Raw genomic sequence first — 10,772 nt, forward strand, 5'->3', positions numbered from 1 at the left:
ATGTGAAGTTATTAACGTAATTTTGGGGGGAGTATGCCCATATAATCTTCCAATTATTATCAGAGTATAAAAACAGCCCATTGTTCCATTGTTAGTTCTTTCGGCATCCCTCCACCTCCCCATCTCCTCCTTTATGCATATTTATTTCATTTATCCTTCTGTCTATAGGGGGGGCTATCGGAGCTCGAGTAGAATAGTCTCTCTGAGCCCTCCATTGCAGACATCAAGCCAAATCCGTTTACCACTAATGCTAAGATTATATGGGCACACAAACTCGTGAAATAGACATTGTGGCACTTAGAACAATGTCAAATTTTCTCAGACAAAATGTCAAACATTTTCTGCTATGCTTTTCTACAAACAATATGGAATGATATCCTTTTTAATGCCACCAGTCTATTATTGAGGTATAGTCTTTTTTTAAGTGCTTAAAAACTATATGATTGCTTTATATGTAAGTCAGAGAGTGTCCTCCTCTACCTTATCTATGACCATAATTTCCCAAAAATCACCACATATGAATAATGAATGAATGACTCTGATAAATGCCTGTTGTTTGGAAAAAATTCGGAAAAATAATGGAGATATTTTACAGAGTGGAACAGTATATTTGTGTTCTCTTCTCTCTCTCTCTCTCTCTCTCTCTCTCTCTCTCTCTCTCTCTCTCTCTCTCTCTGTGTGTGTGTGTGTGTGTGTTTGTACATATCCGAGTGGGTGTTTGAGCAGTTGGAGTATTGCTCCTCTTTGAACTCACAGTGATACTGACTCAGGGTTGACTCACACAATAAACAGAATAGAGTATCACGGCATAGAATCAATAAAATGCATAGAAAAAAGAAAAATGCTATTGACTTTTCTATTTATATAATATAATCTATAATATAAGACATTCTATTAAATATGAATAGCGTTTGGGAAAGCTTTGGGAAAAGGGAGGAAGACACACAAGGAAAAAACAACAACAACAGTGCTGGGCTCTTCTCGTCAGCTGTGGCCAAGTTGATCAGTCATGCTGTTTTATACCCTGTATGTTATTCTCAATGTCTCAGATTTGGCCTCGGTACAAATGAATCCAATATAATCAACTAATTAGGTCAGGGCTCACATAATGCATAATATACAAAAGGGTGCAGCATTGTGGCCTTGTAGTGGCAATTAGAGGTTGGGAAACTGTCAATTAAGGCATAAAACAGCATTTTATTTAGTATTGCAATCAATTATGAAGTTAACCAGGCTTCTGCCATCATAAGTGGATTATTCATAGCTAGATTTGACAGTGTTGTGGTTGTGTAATTCCGTTTACTAAGCAGGGCTCGGATCTGGCATTTTAAACATTGTGACAGCACTCAATCTGTAGCACCCATTCTCAGAGTCCAGATTCATGGTGGGCGTTGGAACAGAGGTGTCAAATGAGAGCGCTTTCATCCCTGGCTGAGTCCTTCCCTCAAATTTCAGTGTCAATGTGTTCCATAAGCTTGTACTTTCAAATTATTTACACTTGGTTGTACTGAGACTGAGTGTGTAAGCCTTAAAGTTTGCATGTACTTCATAGCCCATATGTTGCAATGGTTAGCTCACTCGAAAATGAAAAATCTGTCATTATTTTACTAACCTTCATGGCGCTTATAACTCGTATGTTATTTTTTTTTTTGCAACATTATAAAAAAATTATACTTTTTTATTTTTGCTCAACTATTAATTTTTTATTATTATTTGTATATTATTAATAATAATAAATACTTTTTTTCCATACAGGTATTACCACTGTGCTGACCATGACCACCATCAACACCCACCTGAGAGAAACACTTCCCAAGATCCCCTATGTCAAAGCCATAGACATGTATTTGATGGGTTGCTTCGTCTTTGTGTTCTTGGCTCTGCTGGAATATGCTTTTGTCAACTACATTTTCTTTGGACGAGGGCCTCAGATACAGAAAAAGTTGGCAGAGAAAGCTGAGAAAGCCAATAACGACCGCAACAAGTACGACGGCAACAAGGTAAAAGTCATTATTATCTATTGCAATGCCAGTTTGGAGAATGACTGTATTGTGTGCTAAAGAAGAGCGTAAGCATGTTAGATTTTTAATAATTTTTTTTTTTTTTGGTAAAAGTTTTTGTTATGATAGCTCTGGGGGATACGATGCAATAGCATGAGTGAAGAAGAGGAAAAAACACAAATGTGAAGTTTCTAAGTAACAGTAATGAAGTTTATGAAAATGTTGCAATTAAAAAAATAATTAAATTCTTACTGTTCTACCAAATTAGTAACAATGCAACATCATTAGCTGACAACATGGCAAAATTAAAAGAAACAAATATTTGTAGCCTTCAAAATGCTTTGGACGACTTAGGGTAGTACTGTACAACACTGGTTTATAACTGATAAAAATAAATATAAACCATGAACCAAAAACATGTCCTAACCAGACATGATGTGATTTTGTTTTAGAAATGGTCTATTAGGTTTGTATACAACATACAAACAATGACAATGATAACCTAAAGTGCTTTATTTAATGTTAAAAGTGTCTAAAACAAGTCTGAATGTCATTTTGCATGACCTTTATAGCTATGCAGAAAAAGACAGAGGATAATTTACCTCAGATCTTGAAAATAAAGGAAACATAAAAAAACTACTTTTTTCCATAACAAGGATTGTATCTGCCATTTAGTATGTATATTTAATAATGTTAAAATGTTTTAATATTTATGAATTAAATTATATACTGTTGTATATTGTATATTGTTGCAGGTGCAATGCGCTTGCAGAGAACCCACCCACATGCTCTTGTGATTGACTGTGATTTGTGATTGATTATTGAGTGATTTGTGTTTTGACAAATTGCTTTGTCAAAAAATATAGTGTCTGGTTAAGACAAGGTGTGGATATGATAACATTAAAAAAACATTACAAAACATTTTTGCTAAGCTATAAGCTGCTTCCATGCTGCGCTTCTTCTAGTGGTACAGTTTTGAGACCTGGAAAATTATTAACTTATTTCTCTTTATTATGTTTAAGAAATCTCCTAGTACTGATGAAAGTCAATATTCCTCCTGCATGTTTACTCCTGGAATGTTCTGTGAGAAATATGGCCACTGTCATTTGCATGTAAATAGTTACGCAACAAAATGTCCCAAAATGTCTTTTTTTTTTTCTTTTAATCACAAGACAAATTCCTTTGAGTTTAAAGCAGATGAAGAACAAACTGTTGTTTGTGTTTTTCTGACCAGTCTGTTCAGGAGGGAGGCAACTGCAAGCCATCATCTGTTAAACAGTCCAATCAGGTACAAGGCCACCGTCACTCACGAGGGGTGAGTGTGTGTATTGCTGACTGTTTTGCCAACATTTGTAAGCTTCCTTCTGAAATCCTCCTAGCAACAGTTTTACTGCATAACAGTGTTTCTCAACTGGTGGGTTGTATGTTTGTTCTCACAGCAAGGAAAAAGGTGTATTAACTTTTAAAATCTAGAAAATGCTTCCCATATTGTTAATATCCAATACTTGAGTATTCAATGGTTTTAATCACTTGGTAGAAGATAGTCAGATTAGATATAGATCTGTCTTCTTACTGTATGCATGAAACCATCAAAATTCAAAAAACATCTTAAATGTATTTTTTGTACTATTCTATTATATTATTTTTGGATTTTATTTTATTTTGAAGTTTGCTAATGCAGTTCATGTAATGCCAATAAATTGCAATGTTTGATTTTAGAGACATTTATTATAACATTACATTTTTTTTGTTCATTGCTTGATATCCGATGTAAATCTGGATCCTCATTCAAAACCAGTTGAGAACCACTGACATTATTTTGTGCCATCTTGTTTTTGTGTCTATTTTTCTTCCTTCGTATGTAATGGTGTGATTTCAGAAATCCACTTGTGATGTTCTTCATTCAGTTGAACATTCTGGTTCAGTGCACATCATCTATATACTACACGCATGTTGTATTACTGTTCTCTCATTCACCCCATCACAAACACTGATCAAGATTACAACTTGAGCTTGAGCTGTAATTACATTTTTTGCAAAAATGTATTTCTGAATTATTTTTTACTGCTGAGACTCTGAGGTAACAGTAAATAAACAATTAATCTCACAGAGGGACCTCCTCTTGTGAAATAACTTGGGCTGCGTTTCCCAAAACCTTCTTAACGCTACGTTGTTCTCAAGTTGTACCTTAAGCTGTACCTTATCATTAATACGTGTTTCCCAAAACGTTCTTAGTTAAGTATACCTTCTGTAAGTCATTCTTTCGTAAGGTTGGTCTGGACCACACTTAGCTATACCTTAGCGCTGTTCACAGTTCACTCCGCTAGTGGCCACCACTGTGCAAAAAGCTTCTTCACATTTGTCGATACGATTGTAATTCTGTGACAAGACAAAGTGCAGAACCACATAAATATTACAAATCTAAAGTTGTAATAGACCCAGTGTTCAATTAATTGAAGTGTTTTTATGCAAAAAATAAAAATGTCATTATACTGATGGTTGTTAGTTTTTCCATTATAATATACAAAGGCACATCGGCTGGCAAACCATTAGGAAGCACATAATTAGGAGTCTATTTAAAGGGAATGAATGCGATAGGGAGTTTGGTCAAACTATATGGCAGCGAGACAGCGAATAGTTGTCCTAAATCAAAGACAGCTGTGTCCGCGGAACCAGTAAGTGTAAGTGCAAGTGCACTATTTCATAAAAGAAAACTTTAGTCCCCTGGCTTCCATGTCAGAAGATAACATGCTACAGGGAGCAAATTCAGAAGCTTTTACATCTTGTTGGTTCAACTTTGTCAAGACAAACTTGATGGAGCTACCCCAGGCCCGGAGTGGCCATCGGGAGAACCGGGAGAATTCCCGGTGGGCCGCTCTGCCCCACTCATAAATTGGGCCGGCAGACTCGCCTGCTTTATTTATTTTTTTATTTTATTTTTTACATACACGAAATAACGTATATCTGTTTAAATTGCTGTGTGACTGATAACTAAGCTAATTTGAATTTAACATTAAAATGTGACGTTTTCTGTCAGAGCGCGCGCACTCTCTCTTCCTCTACACAAGCGCATGTCCCAGGTCGTTGCCATGGAGACAAACCGAAACCATTAATGCTGTGTTGTGAGTTAGCGAGAGTGCGCTAATCGCGGGAAGAATAAAATGGATAGTAAAAAAAGATGCCTGGAGGCGCTGAAAAAGCCAGGTAAAAAAAGAGAAAGGCATTGGAGGATGACGCGGCCAAATGTGCCAAACTGACAAATATTTTGTCAAGAAGACAAACGAGCACATGTGAACTGGCGACTCGAGTCGAGGTAAAGTTACAGTGACTAGCGACATTTACAGTTATGAATTTGCCAAACGCTTTTATCCAAAGTGACTTACATTGAAGGATTTTTTTTATTCAGTTTAGTTTTTTTTTTTCTTTTGATTATCTGTTTCAATTAAATGTAAGCTTCTCAATACTGAAATTTGTTAAGAACAGGCTAAGAAGCTCAAGAGAAATTAGAGTCATTCATGCTAATGGGCACAGAAAAGGAAATCCTCATGTCTATAGACACTGAGACAGTAATAAACAAAGTTGCAGAAACCAGTGCATTGCGGTTGTTGATGCTGTAAGGCTTTGCCATTTTCAGTTCTGAGTGTAAACCAAAACTTGTGAAGAATGGTAGAAGGCCTTTCTTTCTTTCTTTCTTTCTTTCTTTCTTTCTTTCTTTCTTTCTTTCTTTCTTTCTTTCTTTCTTTCTTTCGAGATGTTTACTGATTTTCCATTTAGTTATTGATGACTTCTTGGCAGCTTTCAATTTTGAATTGAACTTTTTAAAAAATATATTGTTACAGTTGTATGTTTTGTAGCAGAAATGTTTCATATTTATTTCATTATTTTATTTATTACATTGACATGGATATAAAAAAAACAATAGTGCAAAAAGTATATTTCTTATTGCACTAAGTTTATTTTTGTTTGAATGCAAACCATTTTTTCATAATGTAACAGTTAGACTCTTTGTTGCAGAAAACTCAGTATGTGATTTGTTATTGATATTTATGGCGATATTTACATTATTCATATTTTTTTGTTGAAACATGTCAAAAATAAATATAACAGGATAGTAAGAACAGATCTGTCACTTCATTTATCCAGATTCCACCACGGGGGGAGGGGGTTGGATGGGGATAGGTGGTGGGCTGGTCTTGAGCATTACACTCCCGGGCTGAAAATGGATCCCACTCCGGCCCTGAGCTACCCCCTAAGCCCCGACATTCAGCTGCTGGCGGCTCTCCGTTTTTATGCTGTTGGGAGTATTCTGGAGGTGGTTGGGGATGGATATGGGCTGAGTAAGACCTCGGTGTGGCGGTGTGTTCATTCAGTTACAAATATCCTGCTCTGTCACGCCACCGCTTATATATGTATGCCTTTAGCTAGGCACAAAGTGATGGAGGCACATCAAGGCTTCCATGCCATTGCGGGTGTCCCGCGAGTAATTGGCCTTGTTGACGGGACACTTGTCCCCATCGCCACCCCATCAGCGCTCAACCAGGCCTTCATAATACACATGAACATGATAATACAAATAACCCTTTCAAAAGCAAGCGAAGTCAAACATCCAGTTAATGTAGCTGGTTAAGGCAGAATAGCCTACTTTTGGCCGGGAGGTTACGGGTTCGCACACTTGCAAAATTATTCATGCACAGCATATACGTATATATATATATATATATATGATATCCAAGGTTGCATTTAGTTTGCAATTTGGATTATTTTATTAATGCAGTGAGCCCCGATAAATGCAATTTCTACTATTTCTAAAGTGCTTCTTCATAATGAACATCGCTTTCTCAATACTTTACCCACTCTATAACGCTAGGAGCTCCTGTATATAGTGAACAATCGATTCTCGAGCCATCTATATCAACCTATTCAGCACCACCGCCACGGTCAGCACCTGCTAACGTCACACGTAAGAAGGTTTACCTTAAGCAACATCCTAAGGTATAGTTCGGGGAGCGCACCAAGGAAATGTATACCCCTAGTTAAGGTGTACCCGTTAAGAGACACCGTTATCGGGAAACGCAGCCCTGAACTTGTTTTTCTGTACAATAGCAATTACTTTTATCATTTAGCATTTTTTCCCCTTGTTTTATACCGTTATTTTAATTAATCCACATTAATTGTATTCTGTGTGTGCACAATACAATAAACAAACGTCTTTTTATTGATTAAATTAGAATATGACAAATATATTGCTTTTTTGGGGCTTTTACATTGTTCAGGTTACATTGCAGTTTCAAACCTTCACCTTATAGATGAAAACTTCTACTTTCTATTATGATCCTTGTGAGGTTACCAATTTACGCAACCTAGTTATGATTTGAGATTACAATTGTACAACCTAATTTTACTGAATATTACTTTTTGAAATTGTGGCTTGTTTAGAGCGTCTCATTATCATATTGTTGCTATAATGATGCATTAGCGTGTTTGATTGTAAAATGAGTGCTGTTCAATTCCGTATTCTATACTGGAGAGCCTAGCACTTCAGCAGTAATTAATGTCTGGGGCATGTGTCTATGGCAGTGCTTTAATATATACCATTATTATTTTTTCTTGTGAGCATTCCATATAGTGGTTACATAATGTAACTGAAGAATCTTATTCAAATGACAACACTGTGATAAAATATGTCCATATGAAGCTAGTTGTCTTTTACTTTTGTGCAAAGAACACATGAGGCACTCACCTCCATTGTAACTCGTCTAACTAACCTCTCTTCATTCATCAAATCCCCACTTTTTAAAAAACGCTTCCTTGCTTTGATAATGTCTTTTGGGAGCTTTATAGAATAACTTCCTTTTTATATCACTGTTTATTCCGTTCAGTTTATTTAACCCTTTAAAGCCTGATGAGTATTGATCATGGCCTTAGAAATTTGCTTATCAAATATAATACAGTAGGATTTATTTAGTTAAAGAAAAATGTGGTAACCAGGATTGTCTCTGCTTGCAGGTGGACTCCCAGGGAAATATCCTTCTGACCACTCTGGAGATCCACAATGAGGTGGCTGGGAACGAGATCACCACCAGCGTCAGCGAGGCTCGCAACTCCACTTCAATGGTGTTCGATAACTCAGGGATCCAGTATCGTAAACAGAGCGCAGCACGGCCCGATGGCCGCCACAGCATGGACAGGAACGCACATCCCAAGAAACCGCGGCTACGCAGACGCTCCTCCCAGCTCAAAATCAAAATCCCTGACCTCACAGACGTCAATGCCATCGATCGATGGTCACGGATAATATTTCCCTCAGCTTTCTCTCTTTTCAACTTGATCTACTGGCTGTATTATGTGAATTAGGCCTGAGACATCAATGGATTTTTTGCCCCTTCACAATTTTTTCATGTTGCCAAGTGGAAAATAGAGACTTTTTTTTTTGCTCTGACTTTTATGGGACGTACTTACGCGCCATATATATATATCGAGGTTTTCTACAATTGAACCTTTGCGATGTTGTGAAGGGTTTAGAAGGAATGCTCCCTGCACCAAAACCCATTCTCACATACAGTACGTATGTACTCACATTCCCATTCACACATGCTCAAAATCGGTTTTCTAAAGACTATCTCTGTACAATGTTGCAATTTTTGAAGCCACAGGACTTCCGCATGATGCACTCAGAACTGTTTTTAATTTGTAGATGTTGCTGTGTTATTCTGATTGAAAGATGCTAATTGCAAATGCCAATAAATCTTTATGGTTGGAGCGCAGGAGTTTATATAGTTGTGGAAATGCAATATAACAAGGGTTGTAGGTCAAATCATGTCTTCAGTTTCAAAGCTTGCTATGTAAACATCAGCTGCACTAAACGTTGCTGTTATGCTCTTATTTAGACAAAGTTTGTATATAATCTTGTTATGATATGCTTTTGGAACATGATTTCCATCCGCCTTGGGTTGATATGATTATATGCCACTCTTTTCGCAATCATGTAAAGTGCTTCAGTACATGTAAGATAAGATAATAATTGTACACTTATCTCATTCCAAGGATATCAAAATGAAGAAAAAAAAAAAAAAAAACACTGCAAATGTGGAGTATTTAAATCAGGGCCTGCAAAGGATTTCCACGATGCCATCATGCACATCAAGCATAAGTAGACGAACAATCCTGACTTGTTTTGCTTTTTGTTAGTAGATGTGTAGCATTACTGTATGATTTTCAAGCGAGAGGTTTGGGTGTTTTATTCCCCTCCATTTTTTTAAAGAATGCCTGAGTCATTTCAGATATCATTGTGGGCCTTATGTAAACATCATATGGCCCATTTACAACACATCACTTCATTTCCTTCCCTTCCTGTGAGGGTTATTTTCGTTGAAGGTAAATGGAAAAGCTCGTAATGCATTTGAGGGAATTATGCGTTGGCATCAATACACAACTTGTCTCAGGTTCTCGTCCAACATGAAAATGACCCAAATTTTTCTGATTGTCAGAATTCACATCATATTTGTTGTGATTCATTTGTATTATATCCTTGTGTACAGCAACAATGATTACATAGATTTAGACAGCATGATATTGTTTGCATTTAGAGATTCTACACTGATATATGATTTTGTTTTGGGAGATTTCTTTACTACTGGTCACATGCACTTACTCTTCTTCAGGGGCTGAAAACTGCTGTCTGGTTGAGAGTAATGTTGTATACTCGTGCTTGCAAATCATCTAAATATATTTATAAATCTCTTTAAAATATCCCGTGTGTGCTGTTAACATGTCATTTTAACAGGTTGCTTTGCAGTTGTATTGTGTCAGTAGATGCTCATTAATTCTTTGATTACTTTTCTTCCCTCTTCTATTGTATGTTGTAAATATATAACCCACAATCCACACATGTGACCCATTGCTTTCTTTCTTTTTTTCTAATATTCACGTCTTGAGGTTTTATTATGTACAGTCAACCCCACAAATCACCAGATCTCTATTTAAGAAATGTGTTTAAATGATTAGATAAATGAGGGCTGAATGTCCTGAGGACAATATGAGAAAATGGAATAAACTTTACTCTTTCAAGTAATTGGTTTTGCCTTATTTCAAATTCTGATGAGGTGTTTTTAATATATTTTAATTGTTGTCATTATCAACATCATTGCGCATACAATTATGCATACCTCCTTCCTATCATTTTAAGTAGGGCACGTATTTATGAGTCCAAGTACTGGGAAGAGGAATGCTTTAAAAATAAATGGGAAAAAATATCAAACTATAACTGACAAGCTATAGACACTGGAATGACTTTCCTATGGTAAACGTAAAATCTTATGAAATGTTGTTTAAACAGTGGTTTTACTGATGTTTTTTGGGGTTGGGCAAGAACTTATAGGCAGTAGCGTGTGAACCAACCATGCAAAGCAAGCCAGCCTCAGTGTTTTTGTTTCCGTTGTGTGTTCCTTCATGGATACCCTCCTTCGCCCGGAATATCTCCTCCTCCTGCTGGAGCAGGGGGAGAGATCGCTCGAGGACCATACGAGACTGTTCCTGCTCTTAGCTAACACCGCCAGCTACCCGGAAGACGCGCTCTGTGCATTCTATGACGCCAGTCTAAACATCGTGTGCAGAGCGGCATCGTCCGAAGATGGTCCTCGAGCGGATTTCGCTGCCTGTGGAGTGGATTCTGGGGAGAAACGGATCAGCTTTCACCTTTATCTCCTGAGGATGATCTCGTCAGATCCACTCCAGACCCAGTGCCCAGCCCACCATCTCCCCTCGGTGCGGAGC

The 10,772-nt window shown here is 37.1% G+C and overlaps 1 protein-coding gene across 2 annotated transcripts in view; it reads left to right on the forward strand.

Moving 5' to 3' along the window:
- LOC306845356 (gamma-aminobutyric acid receptor subunit beta-3-like) overlaps positions 1 to 10,069 on the forward strand; it is a 67,716-nt gene extending 57,647 nt beyond the window's left edge. Inside the window, exons 9-11 of one of the 2 annotated variants that reach the window (XM_079378108.1) lie at positions 1,756 to 2,000; positions 3,235 to 3,288; positions 8,007 to 10,063. In XM_079378108.1, coding sequence (XP_079234234.1) covers positions 1,756 to 2,000; positions 3,235 to 3,288; positions 8,007 to 8,354 — 647 coding nt within the window. In that variant the 3' untranslated portion in view covers positions 8,355 to 10,063. Of the gene's footprint in view, positions 1 to 1,755; positions 2,001 to 3,234; positions 3,316 to 8,006 lie in introns of both variants that reach the window. The other variant, XM_079378107.1, reaches the window with a different exon arrangement.
- Positions 10,070 to 10,772: the final 703 nt, after the last annotated feature.

The sequence above is a fragment of the Barbus barbus genome, assembly GCF_936440315.1.
Source record: "Barbus barbus genome assembly, chromosome: 25".
Lineage (NCBI taxonomy): Eukaryota > Metazoa > Chordata > Actinopteri > Cypriniformes > Cyprinidae > Barbus > Barbus barbus.